Source organism: Salvelinus fontinalis, chromosome 31 (genome assembly GCF_029448725.1).
Source record: "Salvelinus fontinalis isolate EN_2023a chromosome 31, ASM2944872v1, whole genome shotgun sequence".
Taxonomy (NCBI): Eukaryota; Metazoa; Chordata; class Actinopteri; order Salmoniformes; family Salmonidae; genus Salvelinus; species Salvelinus fontinalis.
In genome coordinates, this window is record NC_074695.1 from 40,130,361 (window position 1) to 40,157,651 (window position 27,291).

The following is a 27,291-nucleotide window of genomic DNA, read 5'->3' on the forward strand; positions in this document are numbered from 1 at the left end:
CACACCTGGCACAAATGATTGTCTAGTTGTGTTTGGGCGCAGGTATAGGGAACCCCCTCAGCAGGAAAGAGGGGAGTAGTGTAAAGTCCAGGTACAGGGGGTGGCTTGGGTCTAAAATGAATTTGAGGGCCCTGACCTTAGAGCTCATCCAGGCCTGACTGTTTGGCTCCAAATACCTTGCTTGCTGTGGTAATAATCACAGAAGATCCACGCTATATGGATGAATCGAGCCCTAAAGCTTCTTTTTTTTTTACAACACAGACAGTCACATCACCACCCCCTTAATCTGTGTCTGAGGAACTTTTCACCATTCTCGTCCACAGCAGAACATTCCAATTGTTTGAGTGATTGAATGTAGACCGGAATGGTTAGACACAGTTGCTGTCTGAATCAAACATCTAAACGGGTATTCATAGCAAACTTTATTACAAAATAATTGTTACCTCTAGACTTTACATTTTTACAAACACAATACTTCAAATAATTAAATGACATTTGACAAATGCACTTTGTAAACACCTCAACTACACCTGCCCTATATTGTGATCCTCCCCTAAATAAGTGGAATGTTTCCTGCATGGATGGCTGACACTGACCAGTGCAAGTACACATGGCCATAGAGTTGACTGTCAGAGCAGCACTTTGGAACACTTCTGGTCATGTGCAGACCACAGCCCTGATTGAGTATGGGCTCAGTCTTTGGAGTACTAATCTTAATGCTCTGGCCCCATAGGAGAGAGTACGTGGGGTTCTCTCACTTGATGTCGTCCTCCTCTTCCCCAACCTCCATGTAGCACAGACACAGTTGCTCTTTCCCCAACAGAATCAGGGAGTCTCCACTGCAGTGCCAAGTCACTGACTGCACCTGGAAACCACCTAGGAAGGAGGTACACAAGGGGCATTAAGGACCTCCACCTACTGCTCACATGTCAAGCTGAAGTGTCCCTACCAGTGTACTGTTCCTCCATTTCAGTGTTTCCACATACCTCTTCGAGTACCCCCAGCTCTTCCACTCAGTTGTTCTAGCCGAGTACTTGATTTAACTTGGTTTGGGAAACACTGTCCTATTTCTATTACTGTGGCGTTTGCGGTGACCTGATGAATATCCATTTGGAATGTAAATATTGTTAACCAATAAAAGTACACAGAGCATTTGACTGCTTGACTACTCCTTTTACAGTTTTATTACAACCCGTGATAAGTGATGTGTGTTTGACTTCACATGCTATGAGGTTTGTGGTGACGGCCGGGTCACAGCTACAATACCTTCAGCGGGGACCTGGACAGAGACGCAGCCTGCGGGGGACCAGAGGTAGAGCTTGGCGTTGCCGGTGCAGAGGGCCAGACGGGGCCGACGGGGGTCCCACTGGAAGCAGCGCACGGCCGACGTCTGCTCCAGAACCGCCAGGAGCCCCAGTCTCTGCATGTCCCATACCCACACCACGCAGGCCATGCTGTCTGCAGGGGTAGACACACACCCTAGTCAGCACCATCATTGCCCTATAGCCACCATACAATTAAATGGGACAAGTCATTCTGTGACAGCCACCAAATGCTATTCAGAAAATTACTGACAACATCTAACCCTGGTTGTTAAAGGGTCATTTTGTGAGTGTGGGTCTGCAGGGTTTACACCTATGGCTAGTAGAGCAACGTTCCAGTGTGAATCTGTCCCTTACCATTCTTCGTGGCCAGGTAGCGGTTGTCCGAGCTGAATGCCATGGAGGAGACCCCGACTTTAGGGTTGGCACGGTCCAGGTCAGGTTTGACCACAGGTACCTGGACTGGCAATGGGCAGATCTCATCTACAACAGAGGGATGAGCCACAAAAACAGGATCAATAAGTCAGACAATTTGACAGCGATATAGCCTCTGAAAAAACGTTATTTTCCAGTGTACTAATACAAATGGTTGAATATGGGTTATTGAGTCAGTTATTTCATCTATTCCAAATTGCATATTTTCTTAGGCTATAATACTTTTCATAATGTTGGGGTTTAATGAAAGTTATAGCTAAGAATATTGCATATTTAATGAAATATACACTCCTGTTGGCTAATATCACGCCACACCTGGCAGTGGGTGAGTTGTGCTTACATTTGCTCTGTGTGTTGAAGAGGGTGCTGCCCATGGTGATGTGTTGCTGGATGGACAGGTCCGGACTTCCCACCACTGGCTTCCTCTCCACCTCCTTATAGACCACCTGACAACACAAGCTCCAGTCAGTCACCAGTCACCTGGTCAACACTTCCTCATCTACACCCAAGCATTAAAGTGCCCAGTTAGGTAAATAATGGTCCTTTCACAGCACTTGCTCACAATTAAAAGCATTGTGTTTCAAGCAATTACATATAAAGCAGTAGAGGGAGACATGAAAATGGTGTGTGAGTATTGTAGCAGAGGGGAGTCATACAGTTCCAAAATCGTTTGCGTGGCAGCAAGTAATACAACTTCCAAAATACAATGGGACAGTGCTGAAGCATGTAGTGTGTAAAAATCATCTGTCCTCAGTTGCAACACTCACTACCGAGTTCCAAACTGCCTTTGGAAGCAACATCAGCAGAGGAACTGTTAGTCAGGGGTTTCCATGGCTGAGCAGCCGCACACAAACCTAAGATCACCACGTGCAATGCAAAGCGTTGGCTGGAGTGGTGTAAAGCGTGCCACCATTGAACTCCGGAGCAGTACAAATTGCGTTCTCTAGAGTGATGAATCACGCTTCACCATCTGGCAGTCAGATGGACGAATCTGGGTTTGGTGGATGCCAGGGGAACGCTACCTGCCCCAATGCAAAGTGCCAACTGTAAACTTTGGAGGAGGAATAATGGTCTGGGGCTGTTTTCATGGTTCAGACTAGACCCCTTAGTTCCAGTGAAGGGAAATCTTAAACACTACAGCATACAATAGTATTCTAAACGATTCTGTGCTTCCATCTGTGTGGCAACAGTTTGGGGAAGGCCCTTTCTTGTTTCAGCATGACAAAGCCCCCGTACACAAAGCGAGGTCCATACAGAAATGGTTTGTCGAGATCGGTGTAGAAGAACTTGACTGGCCTGCACAGAGAGAGCCCTGACCTCAACCCCATCGAACACCTTGGGGATGAATTGGAGCGCCGACTGCGAGCCAGGCCTCATCGCCCAACATCAGTGCCCGACCTCACTAATGCTCGTGGCTGAATGGAAGCAAGTCCCCGCAACATTGTTCCAACATCTAGGGGAAAGCCTTCTCAGAAGAGGGGAGGCTGTTATAGCAGCAAAGGGGACACAAACTCTATATTCATGTCCATGATTTGGGATGAGATGTTCAAAGAGCAGGTGTCCACATACGTTTGGTCAAGTAGTGAATAGTGCAGTCAGAAAGTATTCAAACCCCTTCCCTTTTTCCACATTTTTACGTTACAGCCTTATTCTAAAATGGATTAAATAAAAATCCTCGATCTACACAATACTCCATAACGACAAAGCGAAAACAGATTTTCTGAAAATGTTGCAAATGTAATAAAAATCAGAAATACCTTTACATAAGTGTTCAGACTGTTTGCTATGAGACTCGAAATTGAGCCCAGGTGCATCCTGTTTCCATTGATCATCCTTGAGATGTTTCTACAACTTGATTGGAATCCACCTGTGGTAAATTAAATTGATTGGACATGATTTGGAAAGGCACACACCTGTCTACATAAGGTCCCACAGTTGACAGTGTATGTCAGAGCAAAAACCAAGCCATGAGGTCGAAGAAATTGTCCGTAAAGCCCCGAGACAGGATTGTGTCAAGGCACCAAAAAATGTCTGCAGCAACGAAGGTCCTCAAGAACACAATGGCCTCCATCATTCTTAAATGGAAGAAGTTTGGAACCATCAAGACTCTTCCTAGAGCTGGCTGCCCAGCCAAACTGAGTAATCGGTGGAGAAGCGCATTGGTCAGGGAGGTGACCAAGAACGATGGTCACTCTGCGCTCCAGAGTTCCTCTGTGGAGATGGTTGTCCTTTTAAAAGGTTCCCCCATCTCTGCAGCACTCCACAAATCAGACCTTTATGTAAGTTGCCTGATGGAAGCCACTCCTCTGTAAAAGGCACATAACAGCCCGCTTGGAGTTTGACAAATGGCACCTAAAGGACTGACCATGAGAAACAAGATTCTCTAGTCTGATGAAACTAAGATTGAACTCTTTGGCCTGAATGCCAAGCGTCACATCTGGAGGAAACCTGGCACCATCCCTACGGTGAAGCATGGTGGTGGCAGGATCATGCTGTGGGGATGTTTTTCAGCAGCAGGGACAGGGAGACTAGTCAGGATCGAGGGAAAAATGAACGGAGCAAAGTACAGAGAGATCCTTGATGAAAACCTGCTCCAGAGCGCTCAGGACCTCAGACTGAGGGCAAAGGTTCACCTTCCAACAGGACAATGACCCTAAGCACACAGCCAAAACAACGCTTTGTGACAAGTCCCTGAATGTCCTTGAGTGGCCCAGCCAGAGCCCGGACTTGACCCAATCGAAGAACAAAACATTAAGGACACCTGCTCTTTCCATGACAGACTGAACAGGTGAAAGCCACGATCCCTTATTGATGTAACTCACTTGTTAAATCCACTTCAGTGTAGGTGAAGGGGAGACAGGTTTGTGGCGAAATCCTGCACGGAACCTTCACCGTGCGCTGCCACTTTTTAAGAGGGCATCAGCAGTAAGGAAGGAGGAAATAAAGACAGCTCTTTCAGCTCTCTGGGGTGGAGCTCTTGGTTGGCGCGACAGTTTGATTGTGTGTGCTATGCTGCAGAAGTTTTGTTTATTTTCAGCGTGTGTAATTTATAAAGTATTTAACTCAATCATCGGTGTGACCGCTCTAGGTCGTGGTTGTTATCGTTTGGGACTGCACCGGTTATGGATCGCATGGATTAGTAGCAACATATTTGCAAAGCTTTGACATACAAACCAACAAACGGTCAGACAGTACACCGGCACGCCTGAAGACCACAGCTAAGATCTCGTTCTCTTTCCTCTACCGTTCCAGTGCTTTACCCTGCAACAGACTTTCTATTTTTCAAATGCACTTCCCCTTGAAGTTCATTAGAGCTGGACTAGTATTGCCCTGCCAGAAGTATTTGGGTGGACATTTTAGTTAAAAGGGAGGTTGCTTGCAAGTTGTGTATTGTTATTTGAACTGTATTGAGGTGGGGTGTACTAATGACATGTAGCCGAGAAGATTGTGGACATTTTTAAGGCCTTTGTTGTGTCTATGAACTACCCCCACATTCAAATCCTCTACACTCCTCCATAATACAGATTATTGCAACTCCTCTGTTGATGACTAGGTTCTTTGTATGAAGTTGCTGTTCAATTGCTCTGCCATTATTATTATTGTATGAGGTATTCTTGGTGGGGTTACCCCTGTGCTGTGATCTGGGTTTTATAGGGTGTGTATTCTCTTTTCTCTCCGCTGGCTATCTGGTAAACAGGCTACACTCTAGACAGTTTCTTCTGCTGATGTGTGTATTCTCTCCACTGGCTATCTGGTAAACAGGCTACACTCTAGGCAGTCTCTTCTGCTGATGTGTGTATTCTCTTTTCTCTCCGCTGGCTATCTGGTAAACAGGCTACACTCTAGGCAGTTTCTTCTGCTGATGTGTGTATTCTCTCTTCTCTCCACTGGCTGTCTGGTAAACAGGCTACACTCTAGGCAGTCTCTTCTGCTGATGTGTGTGGGTCTGGTCATGGTACTCTATTCTACTCTTTCCTTTCGGCATGGTTAATACCTGCCTGGCGCCCGAACAAAATCTTTACCCCCCTCAAATAAATACCGCTACAGGTTAAAAAAGTATTTAAGCCTTGAGACAATTTAGACATGGATTTTGGGTGTGTCTGCGCCATTCAGAGGGTGAATAGGCAAGACAATTTTTTAAGTGCCTTTGAACGGGATATGGTAGGTGAAAGGCGCCCTGGTTTGTGTCAAGAACTGAATCGCTGCTGGGTTTTTCATGTTCAACAGTTTCCCAACGCGAAGTAACCTGACACAGCCCTTCAGCCGTGGTATATTGACCATATATCACAAACCCCCGAGGTGCCTTACTGCTATAATAAATTGGTTACCAACATAATTAGAGCAGTAAAAATAAACGTTTTGTCATACCCGTGGTATACGGTCTGATATACCACAGCTTTAAGCCAAATCAGCATTCAGGGCTCAAACCCCCCAGTTTTAAATCTATTTAACTGCAACTAGTCTTGCTTGCGAGCGGTTCAATCAACAAACATATTAGTAGAGATTAAGAAGAAAAACAGGGAGGGGGAAATGGAGGGTTAAGAACAATTGACGAAGAGTAGTAGAGTGTAAGGGCATACTAGTGAAAGTTGTATGGACCCCATAACCCCTACCCCTCAGCATGTTAGGTCGTCACATAACTGACATTTACTCACAGCTTTAGTATTGTTGATGGTGGCTGGGTGGTCAAATTCAGTCACTTTCTTCCAGGTGATGTGGTTTAGGATCCGGACCTGATCAAAAAACATCAGGTAAGACCACATCAGTCATACACCAACTCCATGTCCCTATAGTCTAAAATAGCTTCAATTCATTCTATTCTTTTCTACACGACTATGGGATGATATTCCAGACAAAATGCATTCTCCATTGAAAGCGCTTTCAATAAAGGACTTCGCCTAATCTGTTTCTGGGAAACCGGCCCCAAATGTTTGGAATCGGACTTGACCAATAATCACTTCTCGGTTCAGGCCTACGCACGATAGTAGATACGTTTCTTTTCAGGAACCACATCAATATAATCTGTACCCGCGTCAATTTTGCCAGGTCATACTTTGTTAGTTTGAGTTAGTCACATATGTATTGGATAAAATGCACTGACTATCAACTTTCTGCTTCCATTGTGTGCAGATAGTAGCCTTGTCCAACTAGGCCTATCGCCTCGTATACCTTAGCTGTCAACATTGCTATTGTGGCAGATTTTAGCCAACACCAGGAAAAATAAACCATATGGCTATAAAGCCTTGGCTACAGATTCAACAATTCAGAGCTCTGATTTTCTCCATCATAAGGGGGGTAAATAAGTGACTTCCTTGAAAAGGGGACAAGACGAGCTTTCCAACAATGCCAGAAGTATTATGTCGGAAAAAAGCAACTCGCATTTGCGGAACCACAAGAATGGCAACATAGATGAATTACAGCACACATGGCGTGATCAGAGCTAAATTGGCATATATGAAAGCAAAGAATATCAAATAATTAGAAACAATGTGAGGCATGATAAAATTGAGGTGTCCTGGCTGCGCATCAGTTCAAATGAGAAAAGAGTGATTGAAGTGACTGTGGGAGAGCCAGGTCTGCTCAAGCAGCCCGCTTGAAAGACGTTATCGGCCAATGAGAGGATGCATGCTTATGATTGGGCAAAACAGATGAAAAGGAGCTTCATGTCAAATTTAATGACCAGGGGCCTCCCGGGTGGTCTAAGGCACTGCGTCGCAGTGCTAGCTGTGCCACCAGAGACTCTGGGTTTGAGCCCAGGCTCTGTCGCAGCCGGCCGCGATCGGGGAGGTCCATGGGGCGACGCACAATTGGCCTAGCATCGTGGGGTTAGGAAGAGTTTGGCCGGTAGGGATATCCTTGTCTCATCGCGCACTAGCGACTCCTGTGGTGGGCCGGGCGCAGTGTGCGCTGACCAGGTCGCTAGGTGTACGGTGTCTCCTCCGACACATTGGTGCGGCTGGCTTCCGGGTTGGATGCACGCTGTGTTAAGAAGCAGTGCGGCTTGGTTGGGATGTGTTTCGGGGGACGCATGGCTCTCGACCTTCATCTCTCCCGAGCCCGTACGGGAGTTGTAGCGATGAGACAAGACAGTAACTACTAACAAATGGATACGTGGGGCGACGCACAATTGGCATAGCGTCGTCCGGGTTAGGGAGGGTTTGGCCGGTAGGGATATCCTTGTCTCAGTATGTAAAATGTAATAGAATGTATGCACTCTACTGTAAGTCGCTCTGGATAAGAGCATCTGCTAAATGACTAAAATGTAATGTAATGTAAAATGGATACCACGAAATTGGTGAGAAAAAGGTGATTTATTTTTATTTTTAAATTGAATGACCATTAGGCTCATGTGGAATTCTCATCTAGTTACATTTTCAGCAACTAAAATGAAGTTATTTGTCATGCCCCCCCCCCAAGGCATTTCTCGTTATCGTCACTTGTTTTCATCAGAATTTTTTTTGGGGGGGTAATTGACAAAACTAAATTATTGAAGAAATTAACACGGATCTGCACAGGTTGCACAGAATGCATGTATCTGGAAACCACCGTAAGCCTATAGAAAGAGAAGGAGAGAGTGCAGACCTTTTCATCATAGCTGCCGATGGCCAGGAACTGGCTGCTGGGACTCCAGGCCAGAGACTTGATGCCCAGCGACCACTCATACGCACTGAAGGTGGACAGCAGCCGGCCATCCAGCGAGTACAGCAGCACCTTGTACTGGGGAGAGACACACTCTCTCAGGGTTCCCACTGTCAACATATTGTCAACTAATTTTCCAATGGCTTACCTCCAAACAGCTGTCCCATACAGCCAGAACACAGCCGTTAGGAGACCACTCCACCCCCGCCAAGTCCTGGGTCTCTGTTTCAAAGTGCTTTGAAAGGTAGACAGGGAGGTCAAACAAGGGGATCCAGACAATTAGAAAATAGACAGGGACAAACTGCGCATCTGTACTGGTGCATCTGTTGTTTGGGTCCCACTTTACAATGTGTCAAAATTTACAAAACATTAGGAACATGAGCTCTTTCCATGACAGACTGACCAGGTGAAAGCTTTGATCCCTTATTGATGTCACTTGTTAAATTCACTTCAAATCAGTGTAGATGAAGGGGAATGAGACAGTTTTAAAGGATTTTAAGCCTTGATACACAGATTGTGTGCCAATTCAGAGGGTGAATAGGCAAGAAAATATTTAAGTGAACTGGGTATGGTAGTAGGTGCCAGGCGCACCGATTTGCATGTCAAGAAATGCAACGTTGCTGGGGTTTCCCGCATGTAATAATGGTCCACCACACAAAGGACATCCAGCAAACTTGACACAACTGTGGGAAGCATTGGCGTCAACATGGGCCAGCATCCCTGTGGAACGCTTGACACCTTGTCAAGTCCATGCCCCGATGAATTGAAAGTGTTCCTAATGTTTTGTGCCCTCAGTGTACGTATGCATGTAAAATCAGCAAAAAAAGAAAACGTCCTCACTGTCAACTGCTTTTATTTTCAGCAAACTTAACGTGTAAATATTTGTATGAACATAAGATTCAACAACTAAGACAAACTGACTAACAGAGATGGAATAATGTGTCCCTGAACAAGGGGGGGTTAAATCAAAAGTAACAATCAGTAGCTGGTGTGGCCACCAGCTGCATTAAGTACTGCAGTGCATCTCCTCATGGACTGCACCAGATTTGCACCAAGGCACCTGCAAGTTCCCGGACATTTCTGGGGTGAATGGCCCTAGCCCTCACGTTCCGATCCAACAAGTCCCAGACGTGCTCAATGGGATTGAGATCCGGGCTCGACGCTGGCCATAGCAGAACACTGACATTCCTGTCTTGCAGGAAATCAGCCATACTGCTCGTTCTGTGCGTGGTGGCATTGTCATGCTGGAGGGTCATGTCAGGATGAGCCTGCAGGAAGGGTACCACATGAGGATGTTTTCCCTGTAATGCACAGCATTGAGATTGCTTACAATGACAACAAGCTCAGTCCGATGATGCTGTGACACCGCCCCAGACCATGACGGACCCTCCAAATCAATCCCGCTGCAGAGTACAGGCCTCGGTGTAACGCTCATTCCTTCGACGATAAATGCAAATCCTACCATCACCTCTGGTGAGACAAAACCGTGACTAGTCAGTGAAGCGCACTTTTTGCCAGTCCTGTCTGGTCCAGCGATGGTGGGTTTGTGCCCATAGGCGACGTTGTTGCCGGTGATGTCTGGTGAGGACCTGCCTTACAACAGGCCTACAAACCCTCCGTCCAGCCTCTCTCAGCCTATTGCGGACAGTCTGAGCCCTGATGGAGGGATTGTGCGTTCCTGGTGTAACTTGGGCAGTTGTTGCCATCATGTACCTGTCCCGCAGGTGTGATGTACCGATCCTGTGCAGGTGTTGTTACACGTGGTTGTTACACGTCACTGCGAGGACGATCAGCTGTCCGTCCTGTCTTCCTGTAGCGCTGTCTGTTGTTTTTTTTAGTCAGAAAGAGTTCCATTCCAATTTATTGCCCTGGCCACATCTGCAGTCCTCGTGCCTCTTTGCAGCATGCCTAAGATGCCTTGCAGCATGCCTAAGATGCCTTGCAGCCTGCTTAAGGAGGCATGAGGACTGCAGATGTGGCCAGGGCAATAAATTGCATACCGAGTTCACACAGATGAGCAGGGACCCTGGGCATCTTTCTTATGGTGTTTTTCAGAGTCAGTAGAAAGGCCTCTTTAGTGTCCTACGTTTTCATAACTGTGACCTTAATTGCCTACCGTCTGTAAGCTGTTAGTGTCTTAACGACCGTTCCACAGGTGCACGTTCATTAATTGTTTATTGTTCATTGAACAAGCATGGGAAACGGTGTTTAAACCCTTTACAATGAAAATCTGTGAAGTTATTTGGATTTTTACGAATTATCTTTGAAAGACAGGGTCCTGAAAAAGGGCCGTTTCTTTTTTTGCTGAGTTTATCAAACTGAAATGTAAATCCCAAACTTATTTTTGGACACTCCCGTGGTGGGAGCTCTGAGTGGCACTCACCCTCAGTAGGTGCCAGTCGTCACACACAAACACGCTAACGTAGTCTCTGCAGTCGCGGCGCTCCGCTAAGGCCATGTAGCAGCCGTCCCTGCTGAAGTCTATCCCTGGAACCACAGACCAGGGGGGAAACAATGCACAGGAAACATTATTTAACATAGTCAAAATCTTGCCCCACACAAGCACACCTGACTCAACTACTAATCAGCTAGTCCTTGTACAAAGACAATGTTGGAATAGAGGACAATTTGCAGATGCAAAAGTGATATGCTTTAGACCTACATTATGTTCATCTAGGTGACACGTGTCCAAAATGATTTGTGGTCATTTAGTTGTCATGTTAACCTATAGCGTTGCTGTGGTGTACAGCACAGTCTATTGAGTGTAATTATCAAGAGGCCTTCAGCAGCAAGTGGTTGGCATTGCTGGATTATTTATACAGTGGCTCCAACGGTGCTTGGGTCACGTGGTGGTGGTGTGTGAACCTTTGGGTAGTGGTTGGAGCCCAAGACAATAACTCCACTGGCTGCTGACAAACAGGTTATGGCGAGCATGCACCATTTACTGAAGAGGGCTCCAGCTGTCAGCAGATGGCCCATAGGCCCTAAGGTCAAAGGACAGGGAGGAACGCGATTCACCAGCCCATGTGTCAGCCAGTCAGTGTGGCCCTGTACCCAAGTCCTCTCGCTGAAAAACACACACACATTCACGTACTTACCCTTCTGACATGCCTTGGGGTACTTGATGTAAGATACGGCTTTGGTACACAAGGACCAGACGGTAACTCTCAGCTGTCAAAAAAAAAGAAAAAAATGTAACAAACTATAACTCATCTCCCAGTGAAAGGATAGCTAGCACAGGGGAATAGCCTACAAAGACTCATCTGTCCAAAAACAGACATCTTTGATCCGCGATCAATTATTTTGAATGTCTACGCCCATTTAATATTGCAAACCGCGTCGCCGGTTGCACCACATGCCCTCTCTTCATTGGCAACATGGCCTCTTCCTCTGTAAGAGGAGCTTGTTGGACGCTTTAATGTGGTAAGTGTGGAGCTCTGAGAGCAGGGCGTCAACAACAGTCGCCTATTAATAAGAGCTCAGTCAACTCTTTGACTAATGAGACCGCTGAGAGCTCCTCGCCATCCCCGCCACTCCGTCCGTTTAGATTTTATACCAAACGCAGCAGTCACCCCGTTCGGCTTCAACACAGCCCCCCCTGGGGGACTGTGTCGGTCTGTGGAAGAGATCCACGAGGGTCTTCGTGATGGGATGGATAAGACTAAGAAGAGCGGTTGTGCTGAATGGTTAAAGCAGTCACAAGGGAAAGTTCTAAATCTAAAACGTTACAGTAATGAAATCTTTAGCCTATCCATTAATAACAGCAGTAAAGTACAACCCTTATCGGTTACCAGCAGGACTGGACAATAGAAACAAGGCCAATGCCAGTCTGTCTACCCGTAAAGATTCAAGTCACCCTCCCCCCTCCCAAAATCATCCGAGATGAGCTTACAGATCGCAGCACACAAACAGCAGACACGCTGAATCTAGCCCTCCAAGAAACAAGACCAGCATGCGACAGATCCTGCACTCCTAGTTTCTTCCCTGTTTAGTTGTGATCAGAAAAACAAAAAGGTGTATATGATGTGAAAACATTGAAACTACATATGCTTTGTTAAAATGAACATAACTAGGTCTATACTGTAAGATGCACAATATAGTATTTGTATCAGCCTAAAGCTAGCCTAGTTATTGGAGCTCCTAAAAGTAAAAGCCAGAACAGTAGTCATTCTAAGCCATCCAAATGACATTACGGCTGTGTAGCCTACCACCACAAGCATGTTATGGGTGTAAAATGCAAGGCCTACATATTTTCTTTTACAACCTAGTAAGCCAATATAAATGTGCATGCATACACTTCTCCACACCCTGTCTTATCATACTTTGAATACTAAGCCTGTGCAAATGCTGGACTAAACTAGTCTCGGTGATCAGCCAAGACTGTTATGTGGCTTCATAACAATAAATAAGCTTGAGACAGAAGTGACAAAGTCGAGGTTCGTCAATTCAAGTGTGAACTGTAATCAAGACCCTCAGCCTCTGTGCGGCCTTGGTAGGCGGCGGCTTATATGGTGTGCATGTCAGACCGACACACTCCCAAAATTCCAATTAAAACTTAATTCAGGGTTCTCCCTTTGCCTCCACTTACCTTCCTGTAAGAGAAGTGCAAACATCAGAAAACTACACAACTGTATGAAGAAAGAGATGAACTTTAAATAGATCTAGCATGGCATCCCACATGCTTTCCCTGATTTTCTAACTAGTGCTCACTTTCTCACTCCGGGGAGGAAGGCATTAAGGCAGGAGTCTGTCTGACCTACTGGCGGTTGCTTCCCTGGGTACGGGTCTAACTGACCAGGGCATGCTCCTGAGGTACCAAGACATCCAGCTGTGGCCTGTCATTACACCCCCCCCCCCCCCCCTGTCCACAGATCCATGGAAACCACCGTCAACACAGCTCAACACAGTTCTTCTTGGACAACTTGTACCCCACCACATTGACATGGGGGGACTGGGTTGGGAGGTTGTCTGAAGGGGGGGGGGGGGTAGAGCCCCCAAGCCATGGTGTAACTTTAAACTGGGAAGAGGGAGGGAGCGGCACATATGTAAAATAGGTGAGAAATGCTTCTCTGTGTTGCCTGGCATGCCAGTCTGGGGCACTGAAGCTGGTAAAACTACACCTTGGAAGCAAACTGGGAGCAGTAGACTGGCGTTTCAGTCGCTAGGACAGAGACAAGATGTTCCAAGAGCAAATAAAACCGCTTCTGTTTAGCCATCAGAATAAAGGGACACAAATCATGTTTTGTATTGGCCTTCACAGCATGATCATCAGCTTTAGGCTTCTTTTCTAGGAAGCTTGTTACAGTGCATTCAGAAAGTATTCAGACCCCTTGACTTTTTCCACTTTGTTTACGTTACAGCCTTATTCTAAAATGGATTAAATAGTCCACTAACCCCTCAATCTACACACAATACCCCATTATGACAAAGCAAAAACAGGTTTAGCACATTTATTAAAAATAAAAAATAAACTGAAATATCACATTTACAAAGGTATTCAGACCCTTTACTCAGTACTTTGTTGAAGCACCTTTGGTGGCGATTACAGCCTAGAGTCTTCTTGGGAATGATGCTACAAGCTTGGCACACCTGTATTTGGGGAGTTTCTCCCATTCTTCTCTGCAGATCCTCTCAAGCTCTGTCAGGTTGGATGGGGAGCATCGATGCACAGCTATTTTTAAGTCTCTCCAGAGATGTTCGAACGGCTGGGCCACTCAAGGACATTCAGAGACTTGTCCCGAAGCCACTTCTGCGTTGTCTTGGCTGTGTGCTTGGGGTCGTTGTCCTGTTGGAAGGTGAACCTTCGCCCCAGTTTGAGGTTCTGAGCACTCTGGAGCAGGATCTCTGTACTTTGTGCTGTTCAGCTTTCCCTAAATCCTGACTAGTCTCCCAGTCCCTGCATCTGAAAAACATCCCCACAGCATGCTGCCACCACCATGCTTCACCATAGGGATGTGCCAGGTTTCCTCCAGACCTGACACTTGGCATTCTGGCCAAAGAGTTCAATCTTGGTTTCATCAGACCAGAGAATCTTGTTTCTCAAACTTCTTCCATTTAAGAGTGATGGAGGCCACTGTGTTCTTGGGGACCTTCAATGCTGCAGAAATGTTTTGGTACCCTTCCCCAGATCTGTGCCTCAACACAATCCTGTCTCGGAGTGCTGCAGAAATGTTTTGGTACCCTTCCCCAGATCTGTGCCTCAACACAATCCTGTCTCGGAGCTCTACAGACAATTCCGTCTCATAGCAAAGGGTCTGAATACTTATGTAAATAAGGTACATTTTTAAATTTAAAAAGATTAATTAGCAAAAATGTCAAAACCAGTTTTCTCTTCGTCAATATGCGGTAGTGTGTAGATTGACGTAAAATGTATTTAATCCATTTTAGAATAAGGTTGTAACGTAACAACGTGGAAAAAGGGGTCTAAATACTTACCGAATGCACTGTATATGCAGGGAGGCCATGTGTCAACGAGAAGACAGCACATTTTACAGAGTTGTAGCAGAGGTGCCTGCTAGGGTGTTGTGGCGACTGGCGGGGTGGATGGAGGGCCTAAACCGTGGCTTACAGCTCACAACAGCACTGGTTCACTTCACATTGGAGGAATTAATTTGACTTTGTTTATCCTGTTTAAAGCTCTCCCACAGCCTTGTTCTAAACTTAACCTCACAAGAGTTATGCCTCAGGCCCTCAACTTAACCCTAGAAAGAACAGTCCCACTGGGACAAGAAAGGCTACACTTGATAAACAGGACCAACTACAGAATCCCTGACAGCAAATCACAAATCCATCAGCTCCTCCTGTGGCAGCACTTTTTATATGCGAGAGAGAATTAGTGATGATGCGACTCCTGCGAGGAATCTTTGCATAGGCCTATCTGTCAGCAATGGATAAGTTCATATGCATTCCCCATCAGAGACGGTATCTCAACCCGATATAGACCCATTTCTCCTGTTACAGCCTTATAATTCCCCCGTGGATTGGAGTGCAGTGTAGCCAGGCGTCAGTCTGGATGACTGATTGTCGATTGTCAGAGTAGAGCTGTGGAAGCTACTTGGGGTCACAGTTTCTCTGATAGCATGTTGGCAGCGTTGGCTACGCGCTAGCGGGGCTCCAGCGCCGCCGGCCAGGCACGCAGCTAACCTGATCCCAACAATGCAAAAACCATTAGAGGTATAGAATGTTCGACGCCGGCCTTGAGTGGATGTCTTCCACACCGGTTTTACAGCTCGCTCAGCTGGTTTGTTGGATTAGCAGTGAATATGTGCAGCATAGTGCCAGTGGAGAGAATCAGGAGTGGGAATTCAAACATGTATGGCTTTTTGATTCGAACATACAATGAGGGTAAAAGTCATTTGACAAACACCTATTTGAATGACATCGGGCCTATCCATGAAGCTAGGCCTAATTACCAATGTTAAGTCACTTCTGATGAGTGAGTGGGTAAGCCTATCGTATGACAGACAGCCAAGAGACTCCAGGATGTCCTGCTAACTTGTAGAATGCAATAGAATAATCCACTTTCCAATTGTTATTTATGTACAGTAGCGAGAGGCCGTGAGCTAAATCACATAACGCATGCAAGATATGGTGTAAGACCATTTTAGCATCAAAAAAGCTGCTTGTTAACCATTTGAAATAATTTGTACATGGACAAAAAGCGCAAACTGTGGTGAGGGCTGGAGGTCAGATCAGATCCGGAGGCTGGCTCACCACAGCAACTCTCCCACGCGAAATGGCATATCTACAGAGATGAATGTAAATCCAAACCCTCGTCTAGCACCATCAGCTGTTAACTGACAAATTGCACCCAGGTATCAAAACAGTCAGTGGGGAGAAAAGAAAACACACACACAGTGGGTTCAACACACAGCAGCTGTCCCCTAACAAGTTAATATAGCATCTTGTTCATGAGCTCCCGGCTGAAACTGAGCCCTGATACGAACACCAGTCTGGCACAGCCATAATGAAATCTTTGTGGAGGGGTGAAGGTGAGGTCAACAGCACTGGGCAACGCAGGCGTCATCACCCCTAGACTTTTGGTAAACGGGCTTGGCACCCCAAATGGGAAAACAGGACATCTTACATGAGTTCTGAGCCATACAAGGCAACAAACAGGGGGGGGGGGGGGGGGGGGGGCTACTTGAACTTATCCAATAAGAAATGCACATTTTCTGTTGCAAAATGTTTTTGTTTTACATCTTCCCAACATCCACAACTGACAATTGTCCCTTCTCAGGATTTCATGGAAAGAGCAGACAGACCCAGGAGCAGACAGACCCAGGGAGACTCCATTCTATTCCTGTGTTTGTTGAAGAAGCAGACAGACAAAGCAGAAATGTCAGACACTTGCACTCCCTGCTCCCTCTCAAACCTCCAGACACAGTTGTGCCTGGGCCCCGGCACCTGTCAGTGAGTCTTGGAGTCGGGTTCGGGCGTCAGGCGAGCCCCGCCGTGGCACGGTGCCCAAGTCGTAACCCAAACAGGCGGGCGAGGACGAGTGCAGCCCACTCCCCCCTCTGATACCTAGGGACAAATATGCTCCCAACAAGCCAGACGACTGCACTTTCACCTACAGTCGTTGTGGACGTGCATCGCATGCTGCGATGTCGTCACACCGACACTGGTTTGGTTCCAGCAAGCATGTTCATTCAAAGTCTAAACTAATCAGAAAGACACTATAAATGTACTTTGCCATTTCTTATTAAGCAAAACTTGCCACATTAAAAATGTCTAAGTGTGGTGGAATTTCACAGCCTATTGGATGTGTGACAAGACACATTGGATGGATTGTCATCTTCCAAGAATATAACACATATCTACAGCCCAATTCTGTTTCCCCCCTGTACACTTCCACCATGGATTTCAAAGGGAGGGAGTAGTGTAAGGAACATAGTGAAAACCCACTTAAGCACCGGCTTACACCAATCCAGTGCTTTTTAAATGCTTCACAGGGAGTGAACTTCGGGGAGGAGAAGCGGAATAGGACTCGGAAGGAACTTAATTTGTGTGTCGAGGATATGACAAAACACTAGCTGGAGTAACTGAAATCGGGCATACATTTGTCAGGTGGGGCAGGGTCTGGTGTCTGCTGGCTATTTTCAGGTCTCCTCCTTCATTATGGGCAGCAACAGTCGACACCAGACAGAAACACATAAACACACTCCTAGTGACTTCACACTTACATGGAACTCTGTGGTGTTGAGAATGTGACGTCCGTCTGGGCTCCAGCGCGAGGAGACTAGTCCTATCGAGCCCTCGTCAATCTTACAGTACCAGTCGGGCTGCTCTAGAGACCACACCTGAGGAGGAGAGATTGTGAGAGAAGGACAACTGCCTTTCCCTGAGCTCAACCTGTACTCAAACCTTTGACCACACCAAATCTGATCCAGAGACGAAATGAAAGACTGGAGATGGTTACCTCTGCAAAAGTAAGCTGTTCTTTTTGCACAGTGCATTTGATCTTAACACTGTGTCAAACGAGGGGTAATTTCCCTTTCATTTCAAAATGGTCAGTAATTATCTACTTAAATTCCACTTTCTGTGCAAGTTGTTGATTTATATTTGTACACTTTGTTCCCAGTTTAATTTCCCACATTCTGTATATTTAGGCATCCATCAACAGGCTGTGAACAAGCTAATTCAGCACCAATTTTTTTAAATAAAAAAAATAAACCAACTCATTGGACAAATGAGATAAAAAAAAACAATATGCACAAGCCTAATAGAGGAGCACATACCTGCACTAGTCCCCTCTTGTACATGGCACAGAGGATGAAGAGCGAGTCAGAGGACCACTCCATGTGGACTATCTGGTCCAGGCAAGTGTAAAGGTGCAAGATCTGTAGGGTGTTCACGTCTCGCACCACCAGCCTGTACTGTACACACGTGGCCTGGGGGGGAAGCAGATGGAGAGAGACAGGCAGTGAGACAGTCAGGCAGAAAAAGGTTGTGTTCCGGCACATCTGTGTACTTATTGGACTTGATAACTCCTAGGTTGTAAGACCATGAACGTCCATCTGCCATGCCTGTTGTCGATGTTTAAAAGTGCATAAGGTATGCATCATATTTCTATCTAAAACATTCATATGACTAGGGTACCTGTCATGCAGTGGCGGATTTAAATGCTACCAAATAAACCACAATTCATTCATAATACTGTGAATATATAGTTAGACATATTGTTGCATTTTTTTCTGGTCTGTGCAAAATCATTAAGAAAAACATAAAACCAGTCTGCACACCACCAAGGTGAATTGGTTTAGTCTTGACTCTTGGTTGACAGTGTTGGGGGATGGTTAATGTATTGATGCTCGAGTACCAAATCAACACAAATTTGTTTCCATTTGTCTTTGTTACTTTTTGATATTTACGAGTCTTATTTTCATACATATTTTTATAGTTTTAAATGTTATGATTATTTATTTGTGTTGTTGCAAATGTCTGAATAAAAATGTGTTAGTGCAGAATGGTGCTTTTTTTTGGGGGGGGGGGGGTGCATTCGAAAAGTATTCAGACCCCTTCCTACACATAATACCCCATAATGACAAAGCCAAAACAGGTTTAAACATTTTTTTAAATGTATTAGATAAAACAGAATACCGTATTTACATAAGTATTTAGACCCTTTGCTCAAAATTGAGCTCAGGTGCATCCTGTTTCCATTGATCATCCTTGAGATGTTTCTACAAGTTGAGACAGAACTGTGTTGAGGCACAGATCTGGGGAAGGTTACCAAAAAATGTATGAAAGTCCAAAAAATGTATGAAAGCATTGAAAGTCCCCAAGAACACATTCTTAAATGGAAGCAGTTTGGAACTACCAAGACTCTTCCTCGAGCTGGCGGCCCGGCCAAACTGAGCAAGCCAGGGAGAAGGGCCTTGGTCAGGGAGGTGACAAAGAACCCGATGGTCACCCTAGAGCTCCTCTGTGGAGATGGGAAAGCGTTCCAGAAGGACAACCATCTCTGCAGCACTCCACCAATCAGGCCTTTATGGTAGAGTGGCCAGACAGAAGCCACTCCTCACTAAAAGGCACGACAATCCACTTGGAGCTTGCCAACAGGCACCTAAAGGACGCTCAGACCATGAGAAACAAGGTTCTCTGGTCTGACGAAACCAAGATTGAACTATTTGGCCTGAATGCCAAGCATCACGTCTGCAGGAAACCCGGCACCATCCCTACATTGAAGCATGCTGGTGGCAGGATCATGCTGTGGGGATGTTTTTCAGTGGCAGGGACTGGGAGACTAGTCAGGATCAAGGGAAAGAGGAACGGAGCAAAGTACAGAGAGCTGCTTTATGAAAGGCGCTCTGGAGCAGGTTAGGACCTCAGACTGGTGGCGAAGGTTCACCTTCCAACAGGACAACAACCCTAAGCACACAGCCAAGACAATGCAGGAGTGACTTCGGGACAAGTCTCTGAATGTCCTTGAGTGGCCCAGCCAGAGTTCGGACTTGAACATCTCTGGAGAAACCTAAAAATAGATGTGCAGGGACACTCCGTATCCAACCTGACAGAGCTTGAGAGGATCTGCAGAGAATGGAAGAAACTCCCCAAATACAGGTGTGCCAAGCTTGTAGCGTCATACCAAGAAGATTCAAGGCTGTAATCGCCTTAACAAAGTACTGAGTAAAGGGTCTGAATACTTACAGTACCAGTCAAAAGTTTGAATGGGTGCGTGTGTCCAAGGGTTATTCTTTATTTTTACCATTTTCTACATTGTAGAATAATAGTGAAGACATGGAAACTATGAAATAACACATAAGGGGTAACCAAAAAAGGGTTAAACAAATCAAAATATATTTTATATTTGAGATTCTTCAAAAGTAGCCACCCTTTACCTGACAGCTTTGCCCACTCTTGGCATTCTCTCAACCAGCTTCATGAGATAGTCACCCGGAATGCATTTCAATTTACAGGTGTGCCTTGTTAAAAGTAAATGTGTGGAATTTCCTTCCTTCATAATACGTTTGGGCCAATCAGTTGTGTTGTGACAAGGTATGGGTGGTATACAGAAGATAGCCCTATTTGGTAAACGACCAAGTCCATATTATAGAAAGAGCAGCTCAAAAAGCAAAGAGAAATGAGTCCATCCTTACTTTAAGACATGAAGGTCAGTCAATCCGGAAAATTGCAAGAAATTTGAAAGTTTCTTCGAGTGCAGTCGCAAAAACCATCAAGCGCTATGATGAAACTGGCTCTCATGAGGACCGCCACAGGAAAGTAAGACCCAGAGTTACCTCTGCCGCAGAGGATAAGTTAATTAGCGTTACCAGCCTCAGAAATTGCAGCCCAAATAAATGCTTCACAGACACATCAACTGTTCAGAGGAGACTGCATGAATAAGGCCATGGTCAAATTGCTGCAAAGAAACCACTACTAAAAGGACACCAATAAGAAGAGACTTGCTTGGGCCAGGAAATACGAGCAATGGACATTAGACCGGTGGAAATCTGTCCTTTGGTCTGATGAGTCCAAATTTGAGATTGGTTCCAACCGCCGTGACTTTGAGACGCAGAGTAGGTGAACTAATGATCTCCGCATGTGTGGTTCCCACCATGAAGCATGGAGGAGGTGTAATGGCGTGTGGGTGCTTTGCTGGTGACACTGTAGGATTTATTTAAAATTCAAGGCACACTTAACCAGCATGGCTACCACAGCATTCTGCAGCAATACGCCTTCCCATCTGGTTTGCGCTTAGTGGGAATATCATTTATTTTTCACCAGGATAATGACCCAACACACCTCCAGGCTGTGTAATGTATATTTGATGACCTGGCCTCCAATCACCTCCACCCAATTGAGATGGTTTGGGATGAGTTGGACCGCAGAGTGAAGGAAAAGCAGCCAAAAAGTGGTCAGCATATGTGGGAACTCCTTCAAGACTGTTGGAAAAGCATTCCAGGTGAAGCTGGTTGAGAGAATGCCAAGAGTGTGCAAAGCAGTCATCAAGGCAAAGGGTGGATACTTTTTTGGTTACTACATTATTCCATGTGTTATTTCATAGTTTTGATGTCTTCTCTATTATTGTACAATGTGGAAAATAGTCAAAATAAAAACACTTGAATGAGTAGGTGTCCACACTGGTACTGTATGTAAATGTGATATTTCCGTTTTTATTTAATACATTTGCAAAAATGCCTAAACCTGTTTTTGCTTTGTTATTATGGGTTATTGTGTGTAGATTGATGAGGGGGGAAACAATTTAATCCATTTTAGATTAAGGTTGTATCATAATGTGGAAAAAGTCAAGGGGTCTGAATACTTTCAGAAGGTACTTTATAGGCATGTTGCTACAGTGCTTCAGAAGGTATTCACACCCCTTGATTTTTTTACACATTTTGTTATGTTACAAAGTGGGATTAAAATCGAATTGTCTTTTGTCAACGATTCACAAACAATACTCTGTAATGTCAAAGTTGGGGACAAATTCTACATTTTTTTATTAATTCAAATGCTAATATATTGATTAAATAAGTATTCAACCCTTAGTCAATAAATGTTACAATCACCTTCGGCAGCGATTACAGCTGCAAGTGTGTTTGGGTAAGTCTAAGAGCTATGCATACCTGGATTGTACAATATTTGGCCATTATTCTTTTTTTTTTTTTTTAATCTTCAAGCTCTGTCAAGTTCATCGTTGATCATTGCTAGACACCCATTTTCAAAAGACGATTTAAGTCAAAACTGTAACTAGGCCAATCAGGAACATTCAATGTCATCTTGGAAAGCAACTTCAGTGTATATTTGGCCTTGTGTTTTAGGTTATTGTCCTGCTGAAAGGTGAATTTGTTTCCCAGTATCTGTTGGAAAGCAGAATGACCCAGGTTTTCCTCTAGGATTTTGCCTGTGCTTAGCTCTATTAAGTTTATTTTTATCCTAAATAACTCCCTAGTCCTTGCCGATGACAACCATACCCATAACATGATGCAACCACCACTATGCTTGAAACATGAAGAGTGGTACTCAGTGATGTCAGGACAAAACATTAATTTCTTTGCAGTTTTACTTTAGTGTCTTATTGCAAACATGATGCATAAAGAGCACTTGTTCAAATTAACAAAAAGGCAGAGGCCCCTGCCCCGCCTCCGTCACTCTGGAAACTTCTCTCAAATCTAAGGATCCGAATCACATGGGTCATTAACCATGTTTCCATCCACAGTTTTTATGCAAGTAAAGTCATATGCTATAACAAAAAAAGCTGTGATCGAAACAGGAAGTTTCGTTACAATTGTATAAACGCAGACAGAAAATTTGTTCGTTCGACATGTTGGGATCTATGTGTCTGTAAAAATGTATTATACGAGAAAGAGCAGTGGCCAAGACCTGAGTAAGCACATTCGCTATTTAACGCAACAGTTAGTGACAAAACTATCAGTGGAGTTGAAAACGCGATAACGCACTGAACTTTAGATTTTTATTCGGTACATGAAAACGTACGCGAAAAAGTACATTGTGTCCACTACTGATTCACACTGACACTGATTTTTATCCACAACTAGTCCCTTTGGTGGAAACGCCACTCGTGGGAAAATGCACATATTTTCTTTACGCGCATTTTAGAATATTTGCATGAAATCTGGAGACAATTGGATGGAAACCTAGCTATGTATACACATTCACATTTCTTTCTTTACTCACCCTCTTCTGAACTCTCAACCAATTTGATCGAAATGATGATGTAGCCCATGTCTCTGCCTCATTCCTGAACTGCTGTGATTTGAACTATCGATCCAAAAAAAATGCCTATATGGAGGGCCAGCTACAACCTTCTGTCTGTTGAAACAGATATTGCTGTAGCACAAGCAAGACAGTCTACACATTGCATGAGGACAAAACAATTGTTGTGCGTGATGTAATCTTTACAATTATGCTGCCATATAGCCAGTCTGCCTCCGGTTCAGATAATGTTTCCAATGATGAAAAAATGACATCAAATCACTATTGAATGAGTGTCTTGCTTGTCTGATATGCTGTGTAAGCTACATATAGCTTGCCTAAATAACTGCATTTAACTCCTGATAAAATAACATTCAATTGCTAGACCTCTATGTCATGCTTATGTTTGCTACAGCTTACTATTACAATTAACTACGTTTGATCAAACTGTTTTGTGTACAAGCGGCAACAGAGTCACGGAGTGACTGAGCAATGAGCAGCAGCTGAAAGGAGGTAGGCTAGTGGATCCTGCATTGCCAGAAATCTCTGTATATATTTAGCAACAGCAAGTCACTCCATAATAATTAAAAAAAATGTTTTCCCATCTCTAGAGGTTAAACAAAAAAGGACTATGGTAAATGCCATATCAAGTAACAGGGTTGACGATTTCATCTTAAATCAGCCATAGATCCCCTTGGATTTGGGGAATTGGAAGCTTATAGTGTGCGACAGGGAGGGACAATTGAATGCAAACAATTTGAAAAATGAAATTGTTAAAACATTTAGAGCCCATCTATAGGTAAGAGTTTCACAGCACACCAGAAAATGGCCAAAAAGATCAGAACCAGATATCTGACAATTAGCTGTTCGAAAAAATTACTTAAAAAGGAATATTTTCACCATATTAAAATTAAAGTTCATTTCGCATAACAGGGTTGGCCTAAAAATGAGGAACATACATTATGTGATTAGATGACTCACTAATCACATTAAATACATATTATAATTCAGAAATGACTCAAAGCAACAAAATAAAATAACTTCCCTTCTTTGGACACTGTTAACAACCCTCCAGACGGGCGTCAATGCCATACAACTCTCCTTCCGTGGCCTCCAACTGCTCTTAAATACAAGTAAAACTAAATGCATGCTATTCAACCGATCGCTGCCTGCACCTGCCCGCCCGTCCAGCATCACTACTCTGGACCGTTCTGACTTAGAATATGTGGACAACTACAAATACCTAGGTGTCTGGTTAGACTGTAAACTCTCCTTCCAGACTCACATCAAACATCTCCAATCCAAAGTTAAATCTAGAATTGGCTTCCTATTTCGCAACAAAGCATCCTTCACTCATGCTGCCAAACATACCCTCATAAAACTGACCATCCTACCGATCCTCGACTTCAGCGATGTCATTTACAAAATAGCCTCCAATACCCTACTCAATAAATTGAATGCAGTCTATCACAGTGCCACCCGTTTTGTCACCAAAGCCCCATAGACACTACCCACCACTGCGACCTGTACGCTCTCGTTGGCTGGCCCTCGCTTCATACTCGTCGCCAAACCCACTGGCTCCAGGTCATCTACAAGACCCTGCTAGGTAAAGTCCCCCCTTATCTCAGCTCGCTGGTCACCATAGCAGCACCCACCTGTAGCACACGCTCCAGCAGGTATATCGCTCTGGTCACCCCCAAAACCAATTCCTCCTTTGGTCGCCTTTCCTTCCAGTTCTCTGCTGCCAATGACTGGAACGAACTACAAAAATCTCTGAAACTGGAAACACTTATCTCCCTCACTAGCTTTAAGCACCAGCTGTCAGAGCAGCTCACAGATTAATGCACCTGTACATAGCCCATGTAGTTGTTCGCGCTAAAATATCTCTTCCCCTACTATATTTATTTAGCTCCTTTGCCCCCCATTATTTCTATTTTGCACATTCTTCCACTGCAAATCTACAATTCCAGTGTTTTACTTGCTATATTGTATTTACTTCGCCACCATGGCCTTTTTTTGCCTTTACCTCCCTTATCTCACCTCATTTGCTCACATTGTATATAGACTTATTTTTCTACTGTATTATTGACTGTATGTTTGTTTTACTCCATGTGTAACTGTTGTTTATATGTGTCGAACTGCTTTGCTTTATCTTGGCCAGGTCCCAATTATAAATGAGAACTTGTTCTCAGCTTGCCTACCTGGTTAAATAAAGGTGAAATAAAATAAAAAACTATGGATTTACAATGATGGTGAAAACTGGGGAGACATTCTGGGATTAAGTATATTCAATTCAAAAGGCACTTGCACATCTGAGCAATCCATTTTGCAGGTGCATGGCAACAATTGAACGAGGAAAAGGGAAACCGCACACTGCTCTTGATTGTATCACCGATATTCTATAAGCTTACGTATCGGCCTCACGGCATTCGTCAGTGCTTTTTGTAGAATTCTGTCACTTTAGCAATTCTTTATTCATACCATAAATCAGATTTATTGAATTGTCCATGTGGTCTACATTAAAGGGAACTTCATTTAATATAACTTTTATAAGCTTTTAAATTCTATATCGGTACACAATTTCTACATAAAATATTAAAGGGATGCAAAAGGAACTAATTTAATTGGAACCCAGTAGCATTCAATTAATAAATCATTATTGGCAGCAGGAAGTGAGCTGGCAACCACACACACACGTCCAGTGTGGCACCTTCTTGCCCCAACCTGTATACAGTATGTATCCGTTTTCGGTTGAATTTTGTGTACAATCTTAATCATTACATTATCTACATTGTTTATCATATATGCATAGTCACTAACTATACATTCATGTACATACTACCTCAATTGGGCCGACCAACCAATGCTCCCGCACATTGGCTAACCGGGCTATCTACCAACCCCTCTTTTACGCTACTGCTACTCTCTGTTCATCACATATGCATAGTCACGTTAACCATATATACATGTACATACTACCTCAATCAGCCTGACTAACCGGTGTCTGTATGTAGCCTCGCTACTGTATATAGCCTGTCTTGTTACTGTTGTTTTATTTCTTTACTTACCTATTGTTCACCTAATACCTTTTTTGCACTATTGGTTAGAGCCTGTAAGTAAGCATTTCACTGTAAGGTCTACCTACACCTGTTGTATTTGGCACAAGTGACAAATAAACTTTGATTTGATTACTAAGTGTATATTGAAACAAATTATTGCTTACCAAATATTTTCCATCTGGTGAAACTCTGCACAGTTGGTTAGACTGTTTGAAGACCTCAGAGAAGTTCATCTCTGAATTTAACAAAATGACTGGTCACTGTAGAAAGGGGGCATGAACATGTGATTAGTCAACAATATACAACCCAAAAAAGCTAGCTGCTCGCGTTGTTCGCCTAGTCTTGAGTATTTTGGTCAATAATAACCACAAGGTGGCGACTGAGACCATGAATGTATTTCAAGCCAAAACACCAGATGCCTTCTTTGGAAGTTAAGGCTAACTGTACAGTACTACTGTAGCTAACGTATCCTAAAAATAAAGAAACCTATGCATCTAACTAGTAGTAGTGCGTGAACAAACAAGTTGGTAACTCGACTTTTAACATGCACATTGCATTGGTAGCACAAAAGAGAGTTATGGCTCTATATGGCAGGCGAGTAGGTTTAAAAGATTAGCTAGCTAAATTAGCAAAGTAGCTACACCTGTTTGATGCCAGTTGAAATGGCTAGCTATCGACAATGTATCATTTGTTATTCATACCAGTCGCGTAAACCAACCAGTAAATGTGAATCAATGACGAACGTCAGCTAGCGTGTTTTTTGCATTCTAAGCAAACTGGCTCAAGTTAACAGTACTGGTATCGTCAAGCTTACGTTAGCTAGCCTAGCTAGCTAGATACCGTAGTTCACTAATTCATTCCACACATATAACTGTATGTTTTATGTTTAGCGTGAAGTTTATCGTCCAAGGCTGAGCGACTCACCGGTATCCAGGGTTTGTTGAAAACTTTCCTCGTTCACATGCTATCAAACAAGTGCATGACAACAATAACTGTCTGATACTTGCTTCAGTGCGATTGATTTACCTCACCTCTGGTACCGGTTGAGCAGAGGTTGCACAAGAGTCTGGTCAAAGAGCAAACTACTCTGTCACCAGACGTGGTGAGCATGCAAAATCAAACGCACTTGATAGCAAGAGCGCAATCCAATCAGCACGAAGACAGTTTTTCATTAT

The 27,291-nt window shown here is 44.2% G+C and overlaps 1 protein-coding gene across 2 annotated transcripts; it reads right to left on the reverse strand.

The window, feature by feature from the left end:
• Nucleotides 1-407: 407 nt before the first annotated feature.
• Nucleotides 408-27,215, reverse strand: wrap73 (WD repeat containing, antisense to TP73). 2 transcript variants are annotated; one of them, XM_055892635.1, is made up of 13 exons: nucleotides 27,041-27,214; nucleotides 26,281-26,376; nucleotides 18,137-18,289; nucleotides 17,582-17,698; nucleotides 11,495-11,567; nucleotides 10,780-10,883; nucleotides 8,545-8,631; nucleotides 8,340-8,474; nucleotides 6,413-6,490; nucleotides 2,098-2,203; nucleotides 1,680-1,805; nucleotides 1,267-1,458; nucleotides 408-876 (listed from the first exon to the last, which is right to left on the reverse strand). In XM_055892635.1, the coding sequence occupies exons 2-13, from the start codon at nucleotides 26,347-26,349 to the stop codon at nucleotides 755-757; spliced, it is 1,362 nt and encodes a 453-aa protein (XP_055748610.1). In that variant the 5' UTR covers nucleotides 26,350-26,376; nucleotides 27,041-27,214; the 3' UTR covers nucleotides 408-754. The 2 variants fall into 2 exon arrangements, 1 of the variants encoding a protein (XP_055748610.1); XR_008755500.1 differs by having other exon boundaries at nucleotides 790-876; nucleotides 987-1,458; nucleotides 27,041-27,215.
• Between the last annotated feature and the right edge of the window lie 76 nt (nucleotides 27,216-27,291).

Coding starts and splice junctions, on each gene's coding strand:
- wrap73 (XM_055892635.1), bottom strand. CDS start 26,349: ATGAACTTCTCTGAGGTCTTCAAACAGTCTAACCAACTGTGCAGAGTT. Junction 8,632..10,779: donor ACGACTGGCACCTACTGAGG/GTGAGTGCCACT, acceptor TACCTTTCAAAG/CACTTTGAAACAGAGACCCA. Junction 2,204..6,412: donor CCATCAACAATACTAAAGCT/GTGAGTAAATGT, acceptor TTGTGTTGTCAG/GTGGTCTATAAGGAGGTGGA.